Source organism: Lissotriton vulgaris, chromosome 11, assembly GCF_964263255.1.
Source record: "Lissotriton vulgaris chromosome 11, aLisVul1.2, whole genome shotgun sequence".
Taxonomy (NCBI): domain Eukaryota; kingdom Metazoa; phylum Chordata; class Amphibia; order Caudata; family Salamandridae; genus Lissotriton; species Lissotriton vulgaris.
In genome coordinates this window covers 309,633,619-309,660,704 of record NC_141699.1, presented here as the reverse complement: position 1 = coordinate 309,660,704, position 27,086 = coordinate 309,633,619, and the positions used below count along the sequence as shown (strand labels likewise).

Genomic DNA, 27,086 nt, shown 5'->3' with positions numbered 1-27,086 from the left:
CACCGAAGAAGCGTGCACTCTTTTTCGTTTATGTGGATGCATGCTCTCTCGTCGTTCCTTCACTCTGTGACTCTAGCTGGCCTCTCTCTTGCCTGTGCTCCCTTTCCCTGCTTGTACATCAAGCTGCTTTCTCTTCTTGAGCCTACTATTCGAGGTTCTCTTTTTTTCACACACTTAGCACCATTTCTTCCCTTTCAGTGAAGTAAACTCGTCTCTCCTCCCGGAGTTTGGAAGCGCGTGCTCTGTGGCTGTGCACTGTGTATGAATAAGGCACTTCTCTCTTTCCCTCCACCAAAAGCTGTAGCTCGGTCCCCTCAGCTCTGTCTGGCTCGTTCCCTCCCTGAGATCTGACATCCCCTCCCTCTCCCCTCATAGCACGCAGTCAGCCCAAGTCTTTGCCGGAATTCCTTCTGAAGGGAGAGCAGACAGCGCTGGATGGGAACCGTGCGTGCGTGGTTTTTTTTCCTGTTTCTTTTGCTGCCTGTCACAAGGAACCGTTATTTTCTCCGCTGGTCGGGGCTGGATGTGAACCGTGGGATTTTCTCCCGTTTTTGTGCTTCGGCTTAGCCTGGTTTTTTTGCGGTGGCTTTTTTTTCTCGGAGTGATTGACCGGGAGGCAGAAGAATACGCCGGATGTTGGCGGGGGCCCGTGAGCTCGGGGGTCTCTGGAAGAAGTTTCGGGCTCAGGTCTGATCTGCCTGGAGATGGGTTTGGAGGCCAACCCGGCGCCCGGGTACCGGCGGAGCTGTACCCTTCGGGCCCCCGAGGGCTCCCGCAGGTCGGGTTTCATCTGGGCCCTCCTGGTCCTCACCGTTTGTTGTGCAAAGGCGCAGGAGCTGAGCCCACGCGGGAGGAACGTGTGCAAATCAGCAGGGTAGGTCAATATACACGTCCTGCGCGTGCAGGGGGGGGGGGGGGGGGGGATATGTTGCATTTATGTATTAAACTTGCAAACGGCGTTCTGTGTACTGGGCATTCAGGATGGCTCTATACTTACTTAATTGGGCTTGCATGTATAGGGAGATTAGTTCGTATTCTGTGCTTCCCCGTTGAATAGGGTAGGTGTCAAACGGGAGCTATCTATGCCGAGTGTGCATCACTAGTGCCCCTGATCCTGAAACACCATATGCAGGGGCTCAGTGTCCTGAATATGTGGCAGGGTCGGTATACTGAGTGTGCACGTGGGCGGTATACGGAGTGCACCAGGGGTCTACGGACTAAATCGTGTACGAAGAGCTGCGCGATGACTTGTCTGGAGTCTGCATACCGAATGTCTAGGGTGCCGTATACTCTGTGCACTGGAAAATGTGCACTTAGTTTGAGATGGAGACCCTTGTGCAGAGTCTGTGCCTTTTTCTGTGTCGGAAGGCATCTTTGCGTTTCTGCACCGTATGCATGCGTGCAAATGAGTTTGAACTGTCATTTTCACAATACTTATTTATGTGCAGGATATGTTTACCAAAAAGGGAGGCGACCCCTGTAATGAATGCTCACTGCACACAGTATATGCACGGGTGTCCGTATATCGAGTGTGCACAGAGCCTGCGTGTCCAGTGGGCAAGCGGATCAGTGTGTTAAATATAAGGGTTCTGTGTATAGTGTGTGTTTGGGAGTTTAACGATGTAGACTATACAGGCGAATCTGTCTACTGAAGATACATGGGAGACCGTATACACGGTCCCATAAACTAAATTAAATATGTGTCTGTAACCTGGCCTTTATTGAATGCACATAGGGGTATTGTACTGGGGGCAGTGTACTAGGGGGTCTACTGGGCGTGGCCAGCGTGAGGGGAAGTCAGTGTTTTAAGTGTGCGCGACTGCGCGGGGCTCTGTTTTCTAAGTGTTTTCAGATGTCTGCTGAGTGTGTTCACGTCCGTATTCTAATATATTGATTGTTTTGTGACTCAGTTTGTATATTGATTAACACGCCATTCAATATACTTACCGGATGGACAATCTACACTACCCCTTAGTGTGTGACGGGGGCGTGTGCAGAGGGCTCTGGGTGCTTTTCAGCATGTGCTCGTGCCTGAGGGCGTGGATGGATGTCTATAAAATATAGTGAGTGTTCACAACGATCGACATTTACATTGGCAAGGTCGGTATATAACGTATTTTGAGTATGCAAAGTCTGTGAAGGAATGTGAATGGGGTGTACATTTAGAGGGCGAAGTCTGCGCATTTACACAAAGATGGTACTTGACTCATTGTAACGTGTGTGCACGTGTGCGTGTGTTCTCCGTGCGTGCACATGATTACCGTTCAAGAGCCTGACTGTGGCGTTCCGTTGGATCAGAATGTGTCTGTTCTAAGAGAGCCTCAAAACCCAAAAAATTGAATATATTATTGCAAGTTATGCAAAGTGACATAAATCGCAACATTGTGTGTTTTGAAAAGAAAAACAACATGAACCGTAAACGTTTATTCGGAGCTTCCTCCCAGAATCGTGATACAAACGGCCGACATGCACACTTTAATTCAACAACAACCACTTTTTTACTTTGAGGCAAAGGCTCTAAGCAGTTTTGCTTGCCAGCATGAGGCAGGCGTCTCCAGGAAAGGCAGCAACCACGGGCTTGTTGGATCAAGAGACCGCTAGCTTCCCTCCCTTGATCCACGTAAAAACGCACCACTACCAATTCAAAACACGTGGGTGATTTAAAAAAACAAAACGGTTTTATTGACATTATTGGGAAATGTTTTCACGAAAAGGAATGTTGTATTATCTCGATTCACAGCCCACTATATGACATGTGTTTCCTGTGTCATGATCTAGTCTTGTAACTAAAAATGTCCTTTGTCAGGCCAGTGTCATGCAATTAACCTTGCAGTCCTCCAGTTGAAGAGTTATATAAAACAGACAATGGAGTTGTTATGCTGCACAGTCCCCTCAGCGTCCTCAGAAAAGGGGCAACAAGAGGCTGTAAAGCTAGTTCTCCACAGTGCAGAGTCATGCAGTACAGCAGAATAAGTGACTGTGTCAGAGGTCATTATTTTGAAGTAATTGGACTTGTCACTTATGATGCGCCTTTGGCTTAAACCCAGCAATAGGTGGCGGGCAATTATCTCATGATAAAGCTATCTAGAATGTATATTAATGGTATAGAAATACAGTCGTGCGTTTGGTTCGTCATGGTTTTTATTGCATTTAGAAAATGGTGCATTTGCGATAAAATGTAAAAAGACATCAATAAGACAAGTCAAGACCCCATTAACAGTAAACACTGAAAATACAACTATCTCCGTTTCATGCATGGTGACATGAAGGTAATTTGAGAAGCCCTCCAAGGGCCTTAGAGTGGGAGGCTGGGGGGGGGGGGGGTCAGAGTTGAGGAGAGAACGAGTTTAGACAAAAGGTGATTTGTTCAGGCTGTGGAGCTCAGTCTCGCAAGGTTTGGGGTCAGTCATAAGTCTCACTCCTTTGTCGTTTATATGATCCATCCAAAAATAAATGCGCATAGAAAGAGAGTTCCCAAGGGGGATTTGGGAAAGGGTGTGCCTTCTGGGAGCTGGAAACGACTTAAGCACACACAGGGACATGACCTGTGTATTCACAGTGTGGAGAAGGGAAAACGAACTCCAGAGAGACCCCCAAACAGTTTGCAAGCCTCAGAGGTAACTGGAGGGAAGAAGGGAATGCAATCCATTGGAGATCAAACGGGAGAACAGCAAATAGGCATTTTCTAGTGACAATTCTTCAAATTCAGTTTGGATAAACTGCTGGGATGGCTGACCATGCACCCAATTCACGTCAGATGTTGCTCTTTGATAGAATCCATGAGGCACACATGGGGCTTTTCCTGTTGATCTCCTTAATTTTCTATATCTTAGTAGACCTCATGTCTTCGCTTCGTTTCTCAGATTGGTTCTGGGTGAAATGTTCTTTTCAGTCTGGCCAAGGTAAAGCAAAATCTTGTGACAGATTTGAATTTTGGGGGGTCCGATTTGCTTACCCTTTCCTGAAGGTGCTAATGGTGAAGAAATCCGCAATCCAGTGCAAGCTTATAGACATTCACAAGAGCTGGAGGAAGTCAATCTCAGAGCTAATATTCTTGGCAACCAAACACCAAGGAGAATAATCTTAACACCAGGGACTATTCGGATTGGTTGAAAGGCTGACAAATCCCAGTCAAGGCAATACTATATGCAGCTAAGAGGCCATTTCCTGGTAGAGTGAAGTATCAACCAGAACCAAACAGGACAGCCAGCCCATTCTTGCATTTCCTTATGTCCCCAGAATGTGTTCAGCATGGTCGTAGGATGATGGTGAAGGTAGACGTGTGGCAGAGTTTGATTGGGTCAAGAAGTGTAAAAATATAGGTATACTTGGTGCACTGACGTAATGCAGCTAACACGGGCAGGCAAGCATAAAATAAAACTGGAAACTATCTGGATAACATAGTAATGAAAGAGGATGCAGTTTTAAGTTCTACGATTCCACATGCACAGCTCAATATGCCCTGTGTGTCTGGTAAAGTGTGGAGAGCTGCCTGAGTGACGCCACTTTTCTACTTCCACAAATCCAGCTTCTCCTACAAACTGCACTGCTACTTCAATGGGAAGTGTGTATGTGGAGCCAGTCTGTTGGTTGACTGAAGGCCCACTGTTCCTCACAATTAGCCAGTTTCTAAACTTTTTCTGCCTCTCCTCACCTCCATCCAATGAGGATACCAGGCTCATCTTCAACCTCCCACATAGAACTCACATCACCACAACTCAGGGCTCTCCACTGACTCCTGATACACAAATATGCTAAATTCAAACTCCTCACACACACACTCAAGGCACAACACAACTCAGGCCCCTCATTCACTAACCACCCAGACACCTTCACTCTTCAGGATTCCTACTCACATACATCCCACTTTTGCACAGAACCAGACCAGCAGGTCGAGAATTCTCTTACATTGCTACTAAAGCATGAAACAGCTCCCACTCCACATCAGAGCTTCCTCCTCTCTTCTTGGCGTCCACAAGAAAAAGAAGCCTTGTTTTATAAGTAACCAACCTACCATAGGGAGGGCTAGGCACACTCACCTGCTCATCTCCAGGATACCCTCAGAGGTGAAAGTGCACTTTACAAATAGACATAGCATAACACCATGTTGCTAGGTGTGGAGTAGCACAGTCCTGATCATGATACAATGTTTCGCTCTTATCACCTATGATGGCCTGGTCCAAGAACATGAAGCTACTGTGACGGGCTGATGCTAGTCCCTTACGCAGCCAACTTTGCACCAGCCTGTCCTTAGTAAGTACAATCTTTATGTGCCAGGTAGTCACTGGCTCAGAAAAAAAGGCATTAACGGACAGTAAACATGTTTTGTACAACTCAGAGTCATGTGACTTAGTAGCATAATTCAGGGCTGAAAAAGGCTTTATCATGTGGTAGCTCTCTTTGACTCTTCTTGGGTGTTATCTTATGAGGATGCCTTCATTGTCAGTGAAAAATATAGCAAGTGCATTTATTTGCTTCATGTTGGAACTGCAGTATAAATAAATATGTATATATATATATTCACTGAAAAAAACCATAGGCTTCACACCAGTTATAGTTAGGAATTAGCATTTAAAAATCCTATTAAATTCACTGAAAAAACCATAGGTTTCACACCAGTTATAGTTAGCTGGAAATTTTACTGACATAAAACCATAGAAATTCCAACGTTATAGTTAGCTGGACTCACTATAACAAGCGCGCCTGCAATGCACTGCTGATGACGTCACATATTACATCACTCATGACATCGTCAGTGACATCACTCATGACATCACTGATGACACCAGCCAGTGAATGTGTGTCTTTCTGAAAAATTAATATGTTTTATATTTGTATTTGTAAAGGTTGATGGAAGAATAAATGGTTAAATAAGTGTGTAAATGGATGTTTTTTTTTAAAAAAATGATTGGTTAACTGCCTTATTAAGTGTATTTTATTGAATACATATATTAGCGAGTAACTTTTAAATATTGAAATATATGTATCAGTGTTTCACTTTGTGTATAAGTAGCTGCATGGGTTGGTGACTAACTCACTGTTTGTATGTGTTTTGAAGACAGCATATGTGCAGGACTGTATGGGTGGATGAGTGTGTATATGTGTGTTAGTGAGTGAATGACTGTCTCACTATTGTGTTTTTTAGTAACAACATATATTTTAATCTAGTTTATGTGAGTTTTGATGTATATAAGTGAGTATATGTGAGAGTAAGAGATTGTAAGAGTTCCTGTTTAAATAAGTATGTGTTTCTATAAGTGATTGTTTAAGAGAGTAAGTATGTGTAAGTTTCCTTAGAAGTAAGGAGGTAGTGTGTGTATAGTTTTATATGCAAATAAATGGATGATCAATAATTTATTTGCATGTGTGAGTATGTGTGTGAGTAACTTTTGGATGACTGTCGGTGTATTACAGGATTTATAGATGTATCACTACATATGATGAGTGAGTATATGTATGAGTGACTATACAGAACTGTTGGTGAATGAGTGGATGTGTATATAGATGGTGGAATTACTGAATTGGTTGTTGTAACTGGTATGGGTATCTCCATTTTTTTGAAAATATTAGTTTCTATATTTGAATGTGTGTTTCAAGGGTTACATTACAATAAAAGGAGGTCTGTCACTCTGTCACAAGGATGGTGTCATAAGTGATGTCATGAGTGATGTCACTGACGATGTCATGAGTGATGTAATATGTGACGTCATCAGCAATGCATTGCAGGCGCGCTTGTTATAGTGAGTCCAACTAACTGTAACGTTGGAATTTCTATGGTTTTATGTCAGTAAAATTTCCAGCTAAATATAACTGGTGTGAAACCTATGTTTTTTTCAGTGAATTTAATAGGTTTTTTAAATGCTAATTCCTAACTATAACTGGTGTGAAACCTATGTTTTTTTCAGTGAATTTCATAGGTTTTTTAAATGCTTATTCCTAACTATATATAAGGCCTCAAACCTATGAAATGTAATATTTTTTATAATGAATCCTATATAGTACATTCATATAATACTTTTGATTTTTAAATTTTTTTTACCCTGGAGCGCTCCCGGTGCGCGCCCCGGTGAGCGCACCGGAAAGCGCAGTTTTCTGGCGTGCCCCGGGGCGCGCACCGGTGAGCGTCCCGTTAGCGCTATTGGCGCGAACGAAAAGATCATTGTGACGTATTGCGTAGCCGCGTCCGCGTGATACGCACGGCGTAAGCGCACCCGGAAGCACTCGAGCGAATACGATCGCGCAACTTAAGCATCCGACACGCTTACGCGACGCGCCCCGGGGCGCGCCCCCGGGCGCACCCGGGGGCGCGTCGCGTAAGCGCGTCGGGTCATGTGACCTGAAAATAACACTTTTAATTGGTGCAGAACAGTTTTGGTTTCTAAATGATGAAAGCCCGGGTCATGTGACTTGAAAATAACACTTTTCATTGGTTCAGGACAGGTTTTTTTTCCAAATGATGAAAGCCCCACCTTTTTTCCTTATTCTGACTTTGTCCTTTGACTGAGGAAGACCTGTTTGGAGATCTTTGTGTTATATTTTGTACTTTAAAATGGCTACAGTAGCAGCAGCAGCTGGAGCATCTGCACCACCACCACCAAGAGGACCACCACAACATCACATTGGTGGTCAAGAAGAAGAGGAGAAGGAGGAGGAAGAGGAGGAGGGGAGGAGGTGGCTGCAAGAAGACAATACCCCATACAGGCCAAAGCAGCACATTGTATGGGAGTTTTTTTCCATCCCAGAGGGCAAGAAGAAAGTGAACGCGCCAAAGGTGACTTGCCAAATCTGTGGCATTGAACTTTCAAGGGGGAACTCTAATAAAAAATATTTATTTGGTAATAACACCATGATCCGGCACATGCAGTGCAAGCATCCCAACAACTATGCTGCGGCAGAGGTGAGAGAACTGGCCAGCAACCCTCCCCAATCTTCACCCAGCACCGCCAAACGAAAGCAACCCACTCCATCGGGAACAGAAGCAAGGGAGATGGTCCCAAACATTCAACAAAAGTTTGGGCAATACTAGATCTCTTGTATTTTTTGTGGCAAGACCATCACCTACGGTGAGCAAAGCATAACGCTCATCAACCGTGTTGGTGACAACCACAAATGCCTAAAAAATCCTTAATTTTTTCATGATTTGTTTTTGCTCCAGTTGAGCCGTTTTCAATTCCCTGTTTTTTGTTTCTCCCCATAAAAACAACAAAAAAAATATAAAATAGTTCATAAAAGCCCAAAAAAGTACAAAATGTTCAAAAAACATAAAAAATAATATAAAACAACAAAAAGAAGAAAAAAAACAGTTCTTTTTAGAACTACCTCCAATTTATAAAAAAAGGCTACATTTTAAAAAAACTCTATCATTCTTTTTTCCCTATGGTAAGCTCCCCGGTCCGCTCCCCGGTGCGCGTACCGGGCGCTCCCACCACGCAAATCAAAAAAATATATATATTTTGTTTTGACCCGCGGGGCCCTTTTATAGCCCCCACATCAAACCTAGGGGGTCAAGGGGGGTCTACTCTGCCCCCTTATGGTAATTTCCCCCTTTGTTTTTGCCACCTCTTGTGTCTCGATCCTACCGAGACACAAGATGGCGGCCGCTCCGGGCTGTTTGGAATGTTGACAGACACCCGAGAGCCAATCAGCTTTCAGCGCGCTACGCAAACTCGCGTAGCGCGCTGGTTAGCGCCCCGGTGCGCGTACCGGGGCGCGGCCATAGTTATATATATTTTTTTGAACCTAAAGTACTCAAAATCCACTGGAGCATATATCTTGAGACATAGCAAAGGCACATCGGGCTACCAGTCCCTAAAATTTTGCCAAGTTTGTGGAAATCCATTCAGCTGTTCGGGCTAAAAGTGAGGTCGACCGCCCTATGGAAATTAACATGGAGAAAACATGTTTTGGGACCCCCCTTTTTTCTCGGCCCCCACTTGACAAATCCCCCCCAAACTTTCAGGGAAAGACCGGGGCGCCGCAAGGCAAATTTGAGGAAATTTTCAGGCAGATTCCTCAACCGGCGCCAAAGTTATACACAATAGAATGTTGAGATTTTCTATTGAAAATACTCCTAACTATAACTACCTACTGGCGACCGCCAGTAGGTAAAATATATATACATATATATATATATATATATATATATATATATATATATATATATATATATATATATATATATATATATATATATATATATATATATAAATATATACTAGCAGCCCGCCCCAGCGTTGCCTGGGGCAGAAAGGGGCTGGGGGCAGCATTTGAGGTTTGCGTGCACTTCTGCTCCAGGCCCCCTCCCGCCCCCTCCCGCCCCGGCCCCCTCCCGCCTGTGTCCCGGAGATCCTTACCTCAGCCGCCGGTCCCGCTCCAGGCGCCCCGCCCGCACAGGCCGCCACTCTCCAGGCGGCCTGCCCGCACAGGCCGCCACTTCGCACAGCAGCAAGCAGGGCCGCTGCAGTCCTACCAGCAGGTCACGATCTTCGGCGCCATTTCCGGAAGTGTTGCCAGGAAGCGCAAACGCAAATTATGTCATCACGCAGACGTTGCGGCCGGCACTACTTGCAAGGGACTACTTTATTTTTATTTCGAAATTTTTTAAACAACGTATATTTTTTATTTTAATAGCCTATGTCCTTCTGCTTGCCCTGAGGTTTTCAACGATGTCTTGGGTGTTTTGATTGGTGATGTACTTTTCGAGTTTACCTGGCTCAAAGGTTTGTGTTCTCTCTTTATATATATATATATATATATATATATATATATATATACAAAATACAGCACCAATGTTGTGCGCTCTCAGCAATACGGACTCCACTAGACAATCCAAAGGTTTCAAGGATGTTTATTCACTACGCGTTTCGGCTTTCAGACGAAGCCTTGTTCACGCGAATGTATATGCACAAACTGAGAATGGATAAAGCATGGTGAAACACTGTGAAACACAACATGGAAAGAGGACAACTCATATAAACAAATAAACAGTCCTGTGGCAGCCATAATATAATGTGTAATACTATTGCATAAACATGACTGTCAAATAAATAGATCTCTGAGTTACAGTGGATTGGCACCATTAAATACAGAAAGACAAATATACAAACAGTACATGATCCCAAACCAACACGTTGTACTTAAAATGCAGCGAGTGTGTTCCGCTAAGGGTACTCTGCGGCCACGATCAGGTGTTCATGTCTTTGAACTACTTTCGATACGAGTAGGTTTGCCAACAGAATTCAATATTCATATCTGCTCATATGCATGTTACAGAGTATATCTCGACAATACAAATAAATATCTCCATGTAACCGGTAAATGGAAAACCAATAAATATGCACTCTTGTTGGTTAATTCTTCTAAAAATGTGTGCAGTCGTTAAGTCATATGCATAGTCGCGTCGTGTTATCCTGACAGGTGTAAAAATGATTAAAGACAAGCACTGGCGTTGCCAATAGGTCTCGCAGTAGGAAAGTTTGAGCTATTGGTCTTGTAAATGACAATTTTTTTTATTTATGTGTTGGTTTTGAAAATAGCTAAATTAATCGCTTTGTCATTTACAATGCCAATAGTTATAACTTTCGCAAATGTGACACCTATAGTATTTGTAATGCAACATGTTTGTATTTACGTGACTTAGATGTATTGATATTACAAATTACAATGGCTTTTAATTGTTTTAAATAAATGATTTTAATTTATAATGGAAATAGCTTAAACTTTTGTAAATAACTTTTGTGAAGATTATGTTCAGTGTATTTTATTGTGATGAAAATCCAAGAACAGAAGTGAAATATTAACATCTTTTTGTGACATTTGTAATAAAGCTTGAAACATTGAGAGAACATATTTAAACCAGTTGTTGTTGAATGGTTGTGCGTAATTATGTGGCACTGAGTGGTATTTGGAGTGTATGTGTTTTGTTATGCTATACTATGTTTTGTTATGCTATGCTATGTTTTGTTATGCTATGCTATGTTTTGTTTTGCTATGCTATGTTTTGCTATCCTTGTGTGTGTGTTTGTGGTTATGTGTGTGGTTGTGTGTGTGTGTGGTTGTGTGTGGGGGTTGTGTGTGTGTGGGGTTGTGTTGTGTGTGGGGGGTTGTGTTTGTTAGTGGGGGTTGTGTGTGAGGGGGCGGTGTGTGAGGGGGCGGTGTGTGACGGGGCAGTGCGTGAGGGGGCAGTGTGTGAGGGGGTGGTGTGTGAGGGGGCGGTGTGTGAAGGGGCAGTGCGTGAGGGGGCAGTGTGATGGGGCAGTGTGTGAGGGGGCAGTGTGTGAGTGGGAAATGTGTGAGTGGGCTGTGTGTAAGTGTAGTTGTGTGTGTTTGTGTGTGTGTGGGTGTGTGTGGGGGGTTGTGTGTGTGGGGGGGGGGGGGTTGTGTGTGTGTGGGGTTGTGAGTGTATGTGGGAGTGTGTGTATGTGTGTGTTTGTGGGGTTGTGTGTGTTTTTTTGCATGTGTGGGGTTTTGCGTGTGTGTGCCATTTTGTGTGTGTGGTTTTGTGTGTGTGTGGTTGTGTGTGTGGGGGGTTGTGTGTGTGTGTGTGTGTGCGTGTGTGTGTGTGGGGTTGTATGTCGGGGGTGTGGGGGGTTGCGTGTGTGGGGGGTTGTGTGCGTGTGTGTGTGGTTGTGTGTGTGTCCTGTTGAGTGCCACTCACAAGGCTGGGAAGCACCATATATACTGTTGAGGTCACCTCATATGCATGTTTTCTGACGGTATTGGGCCAATTAAATGTCATAGTGCATTTAACCAGGACCGGCTTCATTAGTTTGCAGTAGAATATTAACAATTTCCTTACCTTCAGTTCACCAGTAGTGAGGTCAGAAGAGAAGGTGCAGCTTGTCCTGCGAATACTGTACAAAGGTCTGACCTACTGGAAGAGGGTAGAATGTGCTGTTGTACTTTGGCTGTTTTGTACAATGGGAGCGGAGGAACATGGGAATAAAGGCATGCCTTTCCACCACAGACGTGGCTGGACACAGAAGAATTAATGACTATCAAGTGGGCCCATTGTCATGAGATTCATTTTTTTCCAATCCGGGTTTTTTACTAACAGCACTTTGGATTATTGGAACTGCTTTTCTAACTATATGCAAGTGAGGGTGATCTGGCGTCCGGGATTTGTCAGATGTATGCACATTTCACTAAATGTAGCCTATATCCTGGGTTGGATGAGGTTTCGCTGAACACTGACTGAGATCAATTCGCATGTGTTCGAGAGCAGGATTAACTGCCTCTAGCAGAAATTAATTTACTTTACACTGATGTGTAAACGTTGCATTGAAGTCCACTCAGTGCCTCATTGTCTGTTTTCCGTGTTGGTGAGCGGTGCCACTAATTCCCAAACTCGATGCAAATTTTTGTCCTACTTCTATGTTTGCAAAATGTCTCAGTTGTTGGTTTTCGAAATCTGGTCACTCTGGTGCAGGTGGATGTTGGCTAAAATGCAAGTACTGGGTGATGTACTCCCCCCACCCCCACCTCCTGGGATCCAGGAAGCATCTTGGATTTGGGCACACGCCCCATCCATGTGTCTGGTTACGCTTTGATTCAAGGCTGCAGCCGGTGCTGAGTACACATGTTTGGAGGTAAATCAGCGCCATGTTTGTGACCGTTACACAATCAGGCCTCTTTTTACCTCACAGCACACACTTCGCATCCAGGCATTGTTACCTCATCTTTCGTCTACAGTTGAAGTGGCGCACATTATGCCATCATTGTATGCTTAATTTGTATTTAATGGGCATACGAGATACATTTGTACTAAACAAAGTATACCGAGGTATTGTACCTGCGCTGGTAACACGCTGCACACAATGCGCCACAGAGCTGTGTCCCTTGCTGAAGTCAACAAAACCACACGGCCGGCCTTTTATCTGAGCACGAGTGCTTGTTGCGGCTGTTTTACGACGGGCCCACATTGTTGTCTGGCCGGCACTCAGTCTGTCAGGCAGTCGGTCTGCCTGGCCCGGCTCCCATTGTTCCCTTATCGGCACCTCTGCGGCTTGCAGGGTGGGGGAGGGGCGCACACTTCTGCCAGGGGAGCTGCAGGACCCCTAGAGTAAACACAACCTCCAGCAAGTATACGGAATGCCAAAGTTAGGCACGGCGCATTGTTCTCTGTTTTTTCAGCCTCTAATTTTGGCTGAAGTGAGATTAGTTCAATTTGAATCATAGGTTGTTGTTCAAGGCCTGAACCACTCCAGGCATATCCACGAAAGGCCACGCATTTGTATACAAAAATGTATCCTTAAGTACACGTACAGGTCAAGCGCGATTTGTTAACAGCAAGTGGGAGGTTTGGAGCTGAAAGACTATGGGGCTATTTACAAGCCTCTTGCGCAGCCGGTGTGTTTAACGTGGGAAAAAGTGAGGCACCGGTGGCGCAAGGGGCTGTAAAGAAGCCCCAATGGTTTTTTTGCCCGTTGATTTGTGATGAACTGAGGGATAGATTCTCCCCGAGGCAGAAAGTTAAAGGCACGAGAAATAGTAATACATTGACTATAGGAGAGGCATCTGTCCTGAGTGTAACAACGCTCCACCTTTTAGTCAGAGCCAATGTTTGCTATTTTCAGAGCTGTGAGGAACAGGGTAATTAATACATCCTTTTATTGTCTGTCTTCTTTGCGTTTGATGCTTCCGTATGCAATCACTTGGGCGAGATGTTTTTGGAGCCTCTGACGTCACTCCCAAAAGCGATTTTAGATCTTTGTTGTTTTTTTTGAGCCACGAAGACGTGGAATCCTCCACCCTCTCACCCCGCCTGCAGCTCAACTCACTCGCTTGAGTCACTCAGTCACTCAGTCACAGTGACGTGGAGTACAGGTGAATGTAACCAGCAATACACACACCCTGCTGACACCGACTGAATGACAATCACATACAACAAACCAAACAAACGCTTCTTCTGTTCCAGAGGTGCTCAATAGACGAGGGTCGCATCTAGCACCGATGCAGCAGGCGCAGTGGCACCGGGGTGGAGACCTGAGGAGCTCACTGCACCCAATTTTGGTTCTGTTATACTACCTAAATTGCTTGAAAGAAGGGGTGTGTCCTGGCTTGCAACGCAGTTGCTATGCCACTGTGATGGGCACGCTCTTTCAGCCTCTTCCAAAATTCAGGGCGTAGATCAGGCGCAGCTCCCCCCCCAAAAAAAAACACGACAGTGAATAACTGTCTGTGAAATATGGATGGAGGTACAGGGGGCATCACATTTTCGAGAGTGTTGGGGGCATAATGTTGCGTTTAACCACAGCCCAAAATACCAAATCTATATGCCACCCCATAAAAATTCTAGATGTCAATTAGGAAATTGTTTTGCTGGAGCCAGATACGGAGGTTATATTTGTGGGCGTCTGCGAAGAACCGAGCGCAGCTGACCGGCGGAACAACAATTGGAGTAACCTTTCACCAGGGACGTAGCGTGGTCAGCAAGATTGGGGGCGGGGGGACTTCAAATTTCCAAACAAACACGCTGGAGTATCTTGGGAAAATACACGACATGAGAAGCAGGGAAAGGGGTAAGGTACAGGGAAAAAAGCAAACTTGTGAAAGCGATTAGTTGAGGCGAGCGCGACACAAGGAGAAACGATAGGGGGGGACAGCAGTGGAGAGGAGACACAGGGGCCGAGGATAGACAGACAGGAGTGACAGATACAGTGGGGGAGAGATAAAAGAGCGGCCGGGAAACTGAAAGTACGGCCGGCCAGCCATGATTAATTAGGGGAGGAGAAGCCGCAGAGCGCACGCTGGGCGAAGCCCTTTGATGTGGTGGAGGCTGATGCGCGTGCTTGTTTGGTCAGGTGATTCACGTGAACTCAAAGAAAACCGCACCAAAAAGCCCTTGGTTTGACGAGCATTTTGAGCACTTGAATTCTCGCTCCGCTCAATGCGCATGCGCGCATTGATAGGTCACGAGACCTAAAAAAACATCGGACAACGTGAACCATTGTAAAGATAGTAATCTAGATCCTACCATGTTGTGCAAGCTCACAGTGCTCATTCAAAAGAAGTGTGAGGGGAAAAGGGTAGGTTGCCCGTGAAGAGTTCGTGAACAAGGGGTTTTCCGCAAAACGCGTAGTGTGTCAAGCTATTGAATAAAACTATTTTTTTTGCAAAAATTGGGCCACGGCATGCTGTTTTTGGATCCTTGAAATTGGCCTTTGGTTTGTGTTGTGGAATTCGCCATTCCGCCGTGGAACGCCGTCGGAAGGGGCTCGGGTAAGGTGAAAGCTTTGCTGTGCATCGCTCTGCTGTCTGATTACGTGATCATGTAGACCTGGTCAACAAGGTCTTACCCATGATTAATTTGAAAGTGGATGCGTCCTAGGACTGGTGAGCAGACTTACACCACCAGCCATTCCTAAGTTTTTGTTTTAAATACTCTTTTTATTGGTACATAATCAATGAGCAGTACATTTAAGGAACAGTTATATTGGGTTGCCAATTTTCTTTTGTTATACACTTGTAAGGTATCATCTATGCAATGTTATTCATTACAACGATGATGGGTTATTATGACCATTACCATTTACAGTAAACTCCCTATAAGCCTCTATTAGTCTGCCAGGCCTCCCATATCTTATTCCATTTCCTGGGGCACCCCCTGCTCTTGTATGCCATGCGTTGTGCCTGCCTGCCAGCAGCAATCCATATCATTTTTCCATTCTTCAACTATTGGAATGCTATTCCTAAGTTTCAACTCGTGTTCTGAGGACAGAGAATGTTCCAAGATGGCACGCCACACAAAAATATAAGTTATTTTACATTCACACAATAAAGACTAGAGTGCATTTCCTCCACATTCAGAATTTCTAATTGGGAAGTGAACCAGAACAATCTTCCACTTATCTCTGATAATGAGGTCCATGATTCACTCCTGCCCATCAAATCAGGTGACCCAGGCGATATTTGCCTGGTGTCTGTTTGGAGGCTCTGACCCCAGTGAATATCTCTACTCTGACCACAATGCTAATGCTTCCTTCTTTTTATGGGCAGTTCCACTTTGCTGGAAGCAAGGTGCTACATTGATGAAAACATAGAGTCTAATTAAATGTAAGCCTAGGTGAATTATTTCTTACACAGGTTAAATATTGTAAAATTCATTAATTTTATGGCACGCAAATTTCATAAGATTCGTATAATGTGGAGGGATCCGTGAAACTGCAGTCCAGAGACATTTTCTCCTTGAAATAGTCGACCACTGTTATCTTGTGTGATGTTTAATACAAGGTATATCCTCTCTTTCACTTTTCACACGAGGCACCATCAAGAATATTTTATGAAAAAAATGCAATTTTACCCACCCCTATCGGGGGAACATCCTTTACAACGCAACTTTTACCACGCAGTGCCTTTACGACGCAAATATTACAATGCAAACCATTACAACGAATTGCGCTGGGGGGCGCTCTAGGATAGGGAATAGATTTAATTTACTATCCAACACCTTCCCTAGTGTCCACGGGGACTGGAGTTGGAATAGTAAATTAAACTATTTACTATCCAGCACCCCAAAGCGCTATGCGTTGTAAAGGTTTTCGTTGTAATACTTGCGTTGTAACAGCATGCGTGGTAAAAGCATGCGTTGTAACGTCATACATCCCCCCTATCGACAAGCTAATTTTTCTTCTCCCTCCAGTCACTAAGGTTGGAGAGGAGTAGTTAGCTAGTCGACTCTCAAGCATCCTGAAACTCATGACATGATATACTTTGTGCAGGTCAGCTATTCTCTGCGAATGGAAACAGCAGCCATTTTGGTTCCTATGTTAATGGATCTTTGATGGACCCGGAGGAGGGGGACCCTTCCACTCTTATTCTTCTCCTTCTCTCTTCTGTCTTGATAAGGGAGGGTCATTCCAACTTTAGCCATTTTCTAGGGTGGTTTGCCTTCGGGGTGTTCCTTTGGGCCAGTTTTTCTCATGTACATCCAGATAAAGCCAGTCTATGGATTTTCCTCCTGCCATCCCATCTCTTTGCCATCGAGTGAGAAGTTCATCAAAGTTCTCCCTGTCCTTAATTTTAATAATGTTTATACATAAGTCCTGGCTGGCGTTATGAGATCTTTCACTGTCAAGTCTGTATCAGAAGCTGATGATTCCCAGTTGATCCTACCCTTCCACAGACCTCCGTCAACTTACACAAAGCTCCAGTCCTGGTTGAGTCATAGTCTTCTGAAGCTCAATGCCAGAAAGACAGAGGTTCAGATTCTGGGCCAGGACAGTTTGAGGGGGTGCTGTATGTTGACCGAAAGGGATGGGCCATCCTCTCCATTGGGAAAGGTGAAAAACATAGGATTTTTATGGGGTAATCCGGTCAACTCAGCTGTACCTGTCCGCTTCCACCAATAAGGTTTTGTATATCAACAGTTGCAAATCCTGGATGTGAGGCTCCCCCCACCCCCCTCCTTCTGGGATGATCCAGAATCTGCTTGCTGCGCAGAATCTGACACTCAGACTGTGGAGTCTGGACTGCGTGCCTGAAGTTCCAGAGGACTTCATTGGCTATCTATTGCTCAGGGGATCATGTTTTAGATGTGTTGCCTTGCTCTAGGGACCTTCTTCGGTCATGGGTCTGGCTGTATCACTTCAAGGCTCTATCACTATACCCCTATTTTTTACATTGCATTCTGGAGCATTACCTTTGCCAGCAGTGTTGTACTTGAGGGGTGCCAGGGCAAGATATTTTCTCACCTGATTCTGTAATTAATGAACTCTTTACCGATCACCCTTCGGCTCATTGGTAACTACTTAGCTTTCCATTTTAATAGGGGATTTTCTTGGCAACTCATCACTATGTATTTCTAGGGCCACAATGCCTTTTTTATGTTTTAGGGATAAGTTTTTCATTTATGAAGGGGACACATATGGCTCAGTGTACGCCCAGCCTATGCTTTTTCTGGGTGTTATGACTTGTTTTGTCTATGCAGGCTTCAAACTATTGAAGTGCCAAAGTCAAAGTCAAAACGACGTATAGAGCGCTCAAATCACCAAAGAAGGTCTCATGGCACTTGCGGGACTCCTATAGACTGATGGTCGAACGGGGGCTTAGGGGGCAGCCGAGCCGCGAGGTCTGCCCCCCCGGGCAGTTTTGGGAGGGGGGAGGGGGGAAGAGCGAAAGTGCGGCCATTTTGCCGGATTGGGCTGCCTAGGGATAGCCCAAAGGCAGCCCAAAAATGACATCAGCAGCCCAAAGGGGTTTAACAGGGTGTCCGTTTCCTCCCAGCCACCATTTTAGGTACTGAGACCTGGTGGCTGGGAGCGGGATATTAAGGTGCTTTTTTGGTCCCGCCCTCCCTCCCTTTGTTATGGGTTTTTGTGGAAGGTTTTTGGTTGGGTAGGTTTGGTTGTTGAAAGCGGGCTGAGTTTTGACAGGTGCACAGGTGGGAGTCTTATGTAAGCTGTCGCTTGGAACAGGTGCTGGCAGAGTTGTTTTTGATGTTGGCCAAGTTTGGCTGGAGTTCGGTACTTTATCGTTAACTTTGGGGAGTTCAGGAACGGGAGCGGGGAAAGGTTAACCAGTTTGGGAGTTACATTAGAGGGTACTTAGTTACAGTTGGAAGAAGGCAAATAGGACCGTAGGTCTTGCGAGGTTTTGGAATTAGGATGTAGGGGATAAAATTGGATATTATTATGATGTAATTGAGTTATATATTTGTATATTGCGGGTGGGGGGATTTTATCATGTGGGGATCGTAGGGGTGGGGGGAGAAAAACACAAAGGGGTCAGGTAAATCGATGTTTAGAGAGATTTTAGTTTTGTAAGGCGTTTTGTCAGGCTTTAATAAAATGTGATGTGCACCTGTTTCAATAAAGCGGCCTTTTACACACACAAAATGGTAGTCGGTCGTGCTTGCGCCCCTTCCTCCCTCCCAAGCTAGACAGCTTCATTTCTGATCGAATAGCCATGTTTTTAATTCCTTCCGAAAGCACTTATGATCAGCAATGGAAAAGAGATGGGCTGGAAGCTTGTACCAGAGATTGGGGACAAGAAAACAGAAGGATCGTCCTCCACTCTGTACAGTACGAACTCGCAGTGGGGTAAGTGTAGACTGCTTGTGATATAAATGACGTACATGATAACAAATGCTGGACCATTGTAATGCTGTGTCCATTTGCAAAGTTAGGCGTGCATCATTGGACAGTAGCCTTTCTTCATACATCATAATGAGAGTTGAGCTGTCTTTGCTTTAAGTAGATGATGATGGCTTCCTGTGTAGTAGGGCAGGCTTTCCCAATACATAAGTAGAAGCAGTACCTCCTGAGTATTATTACTGCTACTTTCCCTTGATTTCACAGAACAGTTATAATGTCGGCAGCAGAAGTGGGAACTTCCCACATACAAACAAACATGCACTGCACAGGTATCATATGGACAGTGCAGGACTCAAAGACACACACAGGATAGAGTGGTGAGTAGTTTACACAGCGGGAGTCCTTGCTCCACAAATTAGTGGTGGGCAGAGCTTCTCGTCTGTACAAACCTGAACTCACAGTGGCCGGAGATTGTGGAGCAGACCAGAGTTTGGTGCTACACAAGTAGTATGAGAAACCATTCATGTGGAGGCCATAGAGATGTGAGTGGGCCAGCAGAAGAGAGCCCCTCAAGCGGCAACAAAGGGGTACCTTGGGATATATGCTATAGTGCTTGCAATTCAGAGTATTGGCAAGGTATGCTTGCGAGGCTACAGGACGACATGATCACAAGTCTGTAAGAGGATGGGTTTCCCCTCAGTGGTGATCCTTATACTGCTGATTAAGACCCAGCTCATCACCCTTGCACCTTGGTCTCCACTTTACGCCCTGAGCTCCTCAATTGTAGTGAGTTTTCCCTCATATTGCACCTGCAACTCTGCCTATTGCATCATGACACACCCAGGTGCCTTGTGCTCCCCACTGCAGTCTTCTCTCATCCTTAAAACCTGTATCCTCACCCTTTGCACCCTGTTCTCTCCTTCATCCTTGACAGTACACATAGTTTTCAATTTGGAGCATTAAAAAGGTGTTCTCCATGCTTCACTTGCATACAGTGCAAGCTTCCTTAAAGCAAAGAAGAGTTATAGGACTGGTGGCTTCACTTGGTTCATCAATCACAAAGAACAGTGACTGACATCATGTGCAGCCTCAGTGTATACGAATGTCCTTTTCCCAACTCCCGGATTCGCATCAGCAGTTGTTCGTTTGATGAACACTTTCTAATTCAGCTTCAGCTCAACCTTGAGCTCCATTCTTATTTTGTGTGGCCCATGACTTTCAAGGCCTATTATTGCTAAGAGAGGGATCAAGAGAAAAAGAGACAAAGTTACCTGATAAAGGCAAACTACAGCCTTGATGAGAGTTTATTGACATTAGAAGGATAGAAGGCTTATTGGATTGTGTCTGGATCCAAATACAAATACCTCAAGGTGTGCCCCCTGAAGATCGACACCACAGTATTGATGGGGTACAATACTGAGATCAAAATATCAAAATAACAATTCGACAGGTAAATCTAAATTTTCTAAACCACACTCCACATAATTATACCTTGTTGATATATGCATATCTTCATTGTACATAGATTTGGAGTTTGGAATAATAACTCTATACTTTCCCTATGCTTTTCAATAATTTGTACCTTAATAATTTGTCCTCAATATTCTTATACCACAATATTCTGGGGGTCGATATTCAGTAGTACAACCCTCAGGTAATATACAGATCTCTGCAGCAGATATTTTAATATACTGCAGGGTTAATCTACCGCTTTAGTAGCCGATCCAAATTCCGTGGTATCTTCTTGATGATTTAGCCATTGTCTCATATGGCCTTATGCTTGTATATTGCGTTTGGCTAAAGTAGTCGCAATTTGGGCACCAACATTTACCGAATGCATTGTTTTTTTTGTGAACTAACATATGTTCAAACATGTTGGTTCACATAATGTTGATTCGGAGGGGGTCGCATTTTGACCTACCTCTTTAATATGCATGAGCTAGGTAACAAATTGCGAACCACTACAAATCGCTGCCATCACAGGGATGGTGGCCTGCTTGGGTTAGTAGAGCACCAGGTTTGTATTTGCTTTTAAATAAAGCAATCTTTTAAAAAGAAAAAACTCATCCAGTTTTCCTTATAAGAAAACATGATGTGTTTAAAAACAGAAAAGGAAAATAGTTTCTAAAACTTATTTTACAAGTAAGCAGTGGTACGAGTAACCACTATCTACTCCTAAAAATGTTTTTTACAACATTGACAAAGGCGATGGCATCCCTTAGAGACACCTTCCCATTTGCAAGTGGGTTACATTCTCCTTTGAGGTGTTGGTAACCTAGCAATTACTGTCGTAATTTATTTGTACATACCATAAGGAATCGCAAATTGAAAGAGTCGCCCTATACACACCCTTTTCAGTTTGCATTTCGTTATGTAGTTGCAAACCTATTTTGTGATTTGGGAAAGAGTTACTGTATCCCAATTTGGGTTTTGAACTTGCCCAAAAGCTATTTTGCTGTTCAAAGGCTCTGACTTAGCAATTCGGAGCCTTTGCAACAAGAAAATAGCTTTGAAAATAAGGGTTTTAGTGCTATCTTAAAAATGATTTTTACGATTTTTGAGTCTATATATCTGCATACAATATTTTTTCTAATATAAATGATACTTCCTGGTTTTCAGTGTTAGCAGTGTGCTGAAGCGATGCAATGTAATTGTAATTCACTTTTGTAAACATTTTGCATTGGAATAAGCAGTTTGTGCTGATTAGTCATCAGTACCATCAGCAGTAATTGACAACACAGTTCTATTTTCCACAAATCCATAGTTTGTGATATAATAACACTCCACGAGACAAAAAGTGACTCTAGCAGCTTTTCCGGTTGCTTCAGTTGCTTAATTCTGTTATGGAAATAAATATTGTGTTGTGCATCTTAATGCATCTGAAAAGACATTGCTTAGAAAGTATTAACGCTGAGATTTAATGCTCAATGAGACAGCTGCTGGAAGGCAATTATCTCATGATAATGGCCTCTAGGATGTCCACTAGTGCTATTAGTATATGATATTCAACTTACTAGCGTCTTATTTTTAAGAAATATAAACTATTGATTTATACACCAGATCACTTTGATTTCATGAATTGAGTTTTACAAAGTTAATGTTGAGAGGAGGAGCACAGAAGCAGTTTTTTCTCTGGAGTCAGTCTTTTGAATTAATTCGTCATCACATGATGGTTGGATGTATCCCGAAATAGCTCCCCAACCCTGCTGTACCAGCAGAAAGAGTTGACAAACTTTGTGGTTAATGATGTAAGTATTCATGTGACTCACCATAGGGCTTGTGAGAGCTGTTGTGATAGCTTCAGTGGGTTTGAGGAGTGATCATAAAATCTGCAGCTCGCTTCCCATAACAGAGTGGGTTTCCTGCTCTTTAGTTGCCATTTGAGCTCCTTGTTATTGAGACATTCACCCCCCCCTCCACCCCCCCCCCACTCCGTGCCTAAGTATTTCCACATCATCTCCTCACATGATTTCTAGTCAGGCGTGCTCCGTGTACTTCCTTTAGGGTACAGTCAGCCACTGTCTGTCAGTCCAATTACCAAACCTTGTGCTAGTCACAGACAGCCGGATGATGGAGGGATTGGATGAGTCGGGAAACTCCAGAAAACTCTGAAAAAGAGCACTTTTTTGGGGCCGCTTTTTCAACACCGATGTTTTCGCTTCTTGACAGCTCTGAGCAGGTGATCGATTAAGTAGCACACCCCAAATCTGTCACATTTATGAAAAATTTGATTCCGTTACCGATGCACATTGCAATCTGTGATACAAAAGAGTAGTCTCTGTTGGCCAGGGACCCCTTTCCACCTCTGCCTTTGTCAGGGACCACAGGGGCAGTTATGGATGCAGTCCAAGGTTGCATGCTTTCATTCTTGTGGTCCTTGAATCCCTGACCCTGCGAGGCTGCCAGGAATGTCCACAGTCCCTGTGCACCCTGAAAGTATCGCACATTTTGGCAAGGGACAGTTTTTTGGGCACCCGCTATACTTCCAAGGATTTACTCAATTTGCTGTGCCTGTGTGAGAGCGGACACATACATGGAATTCTGACCCATGCAAATAAACTACTTTTTACGAAGTGAATCTTCTAATGCAATAAGTGTCACGAGCCCTTCTCTGTGAGACTGAAAGCCAGCTGTGGATATGTGAGAGTTCCTTCTATCATTAGGAGTTCACATAAAACAAAACAAGATAACCTCATCAGGATACTGGCCCATTAATCAGAACAAGAAGCATTTCCTATGCAGACATCAGCATGATTAAAGTATACAAATGTATACAGTAAAGTGATGGATGGAATACTAAGCCATAGGTAGTAATTTAATGCTGTATCCCAGTGCATCGTTGTTTTACACACCATGCCACCTCAACTTGGACACTGCTCCAGTGGAAACAGACCAGTCCGAACTGCCAAACCAGGTCCTCCCCGAGCTGGAACACGAGCAACCCATAGCCAGTGTTGCCCTAGCTAAGGGTCATCAGCCAGGTATAGCTTGGTTCCAGTGACACAGTGCGCACAGGACCGATGCCTGGGGAGATCCGTTCCACTTAGGGTGGTACACTGAAGTATACAAAAAAGTGACATCAGGATGACTACTCAGAATATAATTATGTCTAAACTAGACCACTGCTAATACTCTTCTTAAAGTCATCAACTCGTTCAACTTGAAGAAACTCCAAACTCCCTAAACCTCCAGCTAAAGACTAACTGCAAATGCCAAACCCAAAGCCCTTACAAACTGATTCATAAAGAACTCCACTGGCTACTGTTGTAAATAGGTAGATGTAAATGGCAGGAGACTTCTTAGTTGTTATAAGTTAGGTTTATTCAAGTACAACAGAGCAACACAACTCGCCAGCTGACCAGACCAGTTGTAGCAGGCATTGTGGGAGGCTAGTAGGTATGAGCCTAGAGGAAAGTGTGATGACAGCAGGTGGCCATGTTGAAAGGAGAACTCGTTTACTACAGCTACCAAGAGAAAACTGCAAAGGCAAGCTCTGGCCTTGATTCATAAATCTCTGCACAACAAACGACCTAATTCCTAATCAGATCTCATCTCCCTCCCAACAAAATTTGAAGACCACTTACCTCAACTTCTGTAACTTCATTGGTTTTCCTCCTTTAAGTTCTAGCACCTTCAGAATGTTTGCACTTTGAATCAGTACTCTACAAGTAAATTGCATTTGCAGTGTCGTCCTACAAAAATATGATGAATTAATGTTGACTGCCACAATACCGTGAAGGTAAGTATATAAGAGTAAGTATAGAATTGCTGTTCTTAACTCAACTTATGTGTACCTTAACCCGTTAAGCGCGCCGAACATTCCGCCCCAGTGCGGACTTTCGATTCGCTAACGGGATCCGGACGTCCAACGGTCGTGCGCAGCACTAGCGAGGTAGTGCGCGCGACGACCGTTGGACGTTCGCAGCGCTGAACGGGTTAATGATATAATAATAATAATATTAATAATAATAATAATAATAATAATAATAATAATAATAATAATAATAATAAGAAGAAGAAGAAGAAGAAGAAGAAGCAGATTTGTAGAGTGCATGGCTACTTCTGAAGTGTCCCAGCGCCTGTGGCGTAGGTAGACACTTTGTTTCCTGTGGCTGTCCCTGCTTTTGCCGCCCGCTGCGGCTGCATATTAGATTGGGGGGGGGGGCGCCGGCCCCAAAACTCATGTCTCCCTGGACGAAACCCCCGCTCGTTGCGACTCAACTGCCCAGCACTAGCATTCTGCCCAAATGGGAAAGGCTATACGGATGGAAGGCATACACCATAGGGTGAAAAGCAATGTTAGATGCCATTTCCTTAAGGATGCTTTCCGATGGGGCCCGCTGAACTTTTAAACGCAGAGTATTCCAAATCTTGCAGCCATATATATAAAAGAACTGCCTTCTACTATATGCATATATTCAAGATACATAGATATGAAGTTAAGAATAGTAAACCTATACTTACCTATTTATGCTTACATTCACAATATTGTGGCATGGATAGTTATATTTCCTAAGTACTTTTGGGTTAGAGAAGAATTTATTTCACATGCTCCACCCACTTCGGACTCTAGACATTTCACTGGCTTCCAGCTGAGGTCAGATGTTAGTTTAGATCACGGTCCATTGCATCTGGTGCTTTGCTTAACAGTTCCCCTATTTGTGCAGTAGGTTCCAAGCCCTACAATTCAACGCCCCTAACCTTTCCGTCGCGATCTGCTTTCTTTGGCTTCCTCTTCGACCTACATTTCTGCCATTGCTTGCGTGGTGATGCGCATGTTTTGTTATGACTGCTTACCTCTGGAACTCTTTGTTAGAGAAATTTTATGAAGTATGAAAATCAGTGCAACCAACAGGAAGTGCGACAAAAAACGGTAGGCATAGAGTACGTTGCATGCCTCCTTGTTATGTGCTTTTCATAGCTTATTGTGTGGTGCAAATCAGTTTCTGTGTACAGTTAGAATTTGACGCTGGATTTAGCAAAGTGAACGTTGCGGGTTAGATGTGTGCTCTGTTTAACACCCAGACGAATGAATGAGGCTTCTAGGCTTATGGGGCTGGGCAGAGTCCTTCACAGGCCACATGGTGGGGAATGGCAGTCAGTCACATGTCAGTCGAATTATGATTGGTAATTGACTATGCCCAACCCCTCAGTATGTCAGAAAATATCACTCTCTTCTTCTATAGGCAGGACCAGACATATACTGTGTGACCTCAAATAGTAGTATTCTGATTAAAATATATTTTACTGTGCAATGAAAACGAGCACTTAGTCTATAAGAGGTCAACTAGTCGATGACTTCCACCCAGTCCGGGTCTTTTAGACAAAACCTGTGAGCCTGTGGAATTTGGAGATCAATACTTACAAGAAATATAGAACTACAAAACCCAGCATGCAACGTGTTTGTTGCTGAAAATGCAGGACGGGTTGAACGTCATCGTCATGACCTAGACCTAGTTGATAATTCCGCATGCACGTTTTTGGGAGAGCATGAACGCGTGGATGCCTGCTGAGGCTTTTTCCAGTAATGCCCCTTCCCCCGCCCAACAGGTGTGATCCTTCTACTCTGGCGTTTCAAAAACAATAGCGTTGAGCTGTAGTAAGCTGGGGCTCCTCGTGATGAGGACAGACATCTGCTTCACATTGGAGCTTGTTGCGAAATGGAGAGGACCCGGGGTCTCCCGCTCCTAAATGTTTGTGAGTATTAAACGGAGAACGTTTCTGTGTTTGTCTCCATACCGTGCGCGGGACAGTGCGGTGGTGTCCTGAGCAACGCCACGCGACTGTTGTCAGGAGAGACGCTCTGTGGGAAGTGGGAGGCTTGGCTGTGCGCGCGCGTCTTTCCTATCCATTCCGAGCCCTCTTCCGCGAGGCTCACAGACCTGAACAGTGCCCCCATTCATCGAGGGGGCCCGCACCGCCACTGCACAGGCAGCCGCAGTGTCAACTTTCAGGCCCTCCATCACGCGGCCCTGCTGTGAGTGTTGGAAGTGTCAAACGGTGGCCTTCGGGTCGGCTGCCTTCATGATGACTGAAAACTTCAGCTCTATAAAGGAAGATCCCTCAGAGGGATTATTATTTTTAAAGACGGGGGTGGGGTGGAAGTTTTTTCCCGTTTACTCATATTTAAATGAGTTATAGTACAACTCAGCAGCAGTACTAACGGGTTATGTATCAAGCATGTGCCCCCACTAAGACTGCAAAGACATACCTCGCGTGAGTATCACAGACAGACATGATTAGATCTGTGCAATCTATGTCCATCATGGTTTGGGAATGCTATCAGTTTCTTAAGAACTAGGCACGCAACCAGACAATTCTGTGGGTTCAAGAGATTATCGCTAGGGTCTTGTGAAATGTATCACCTGAAGGCAATGATGCCTAATGGACTATGAGAACTTTTCTTGGGGTTGCCAGTGAAGATGAGGGTAGTGGGTCTCAACTGTAACATGTGAGATAGTTAACACTGGTGCCCTCCCTGGCACCAAAATATTGAGGCACTCCGCTTGATTGAAAAAGAACTACCTTTTGCCACTTGACTCTTTCAAGATAATT

General features: G+C 44.3%; 1 protein-coding gene across 1 annotated transcript in view; it reads left to right on the top strand.

The window, feature by feature from the left end:
* Window positions 1–423: 423 nt before the first annotated feature.
* The window catches only part of SCARF2 (scavenger receptor class F member 2), a 583,341-nt gene continuing 556,678 nt past the window's right edge, over window positions 424–27,086 (top strand). The window contains exon 1 of the mRNA XM_086943279.1: window positions 424–874. Within this exon, the coding sequence (XP_086799405.1) occupies window positions 705–874 (170 nt within the window). The 5' untranslated portion in view covers window positions 424–704. The remainder of the gene's footprint in view (window positions 875–27,086) is intronic.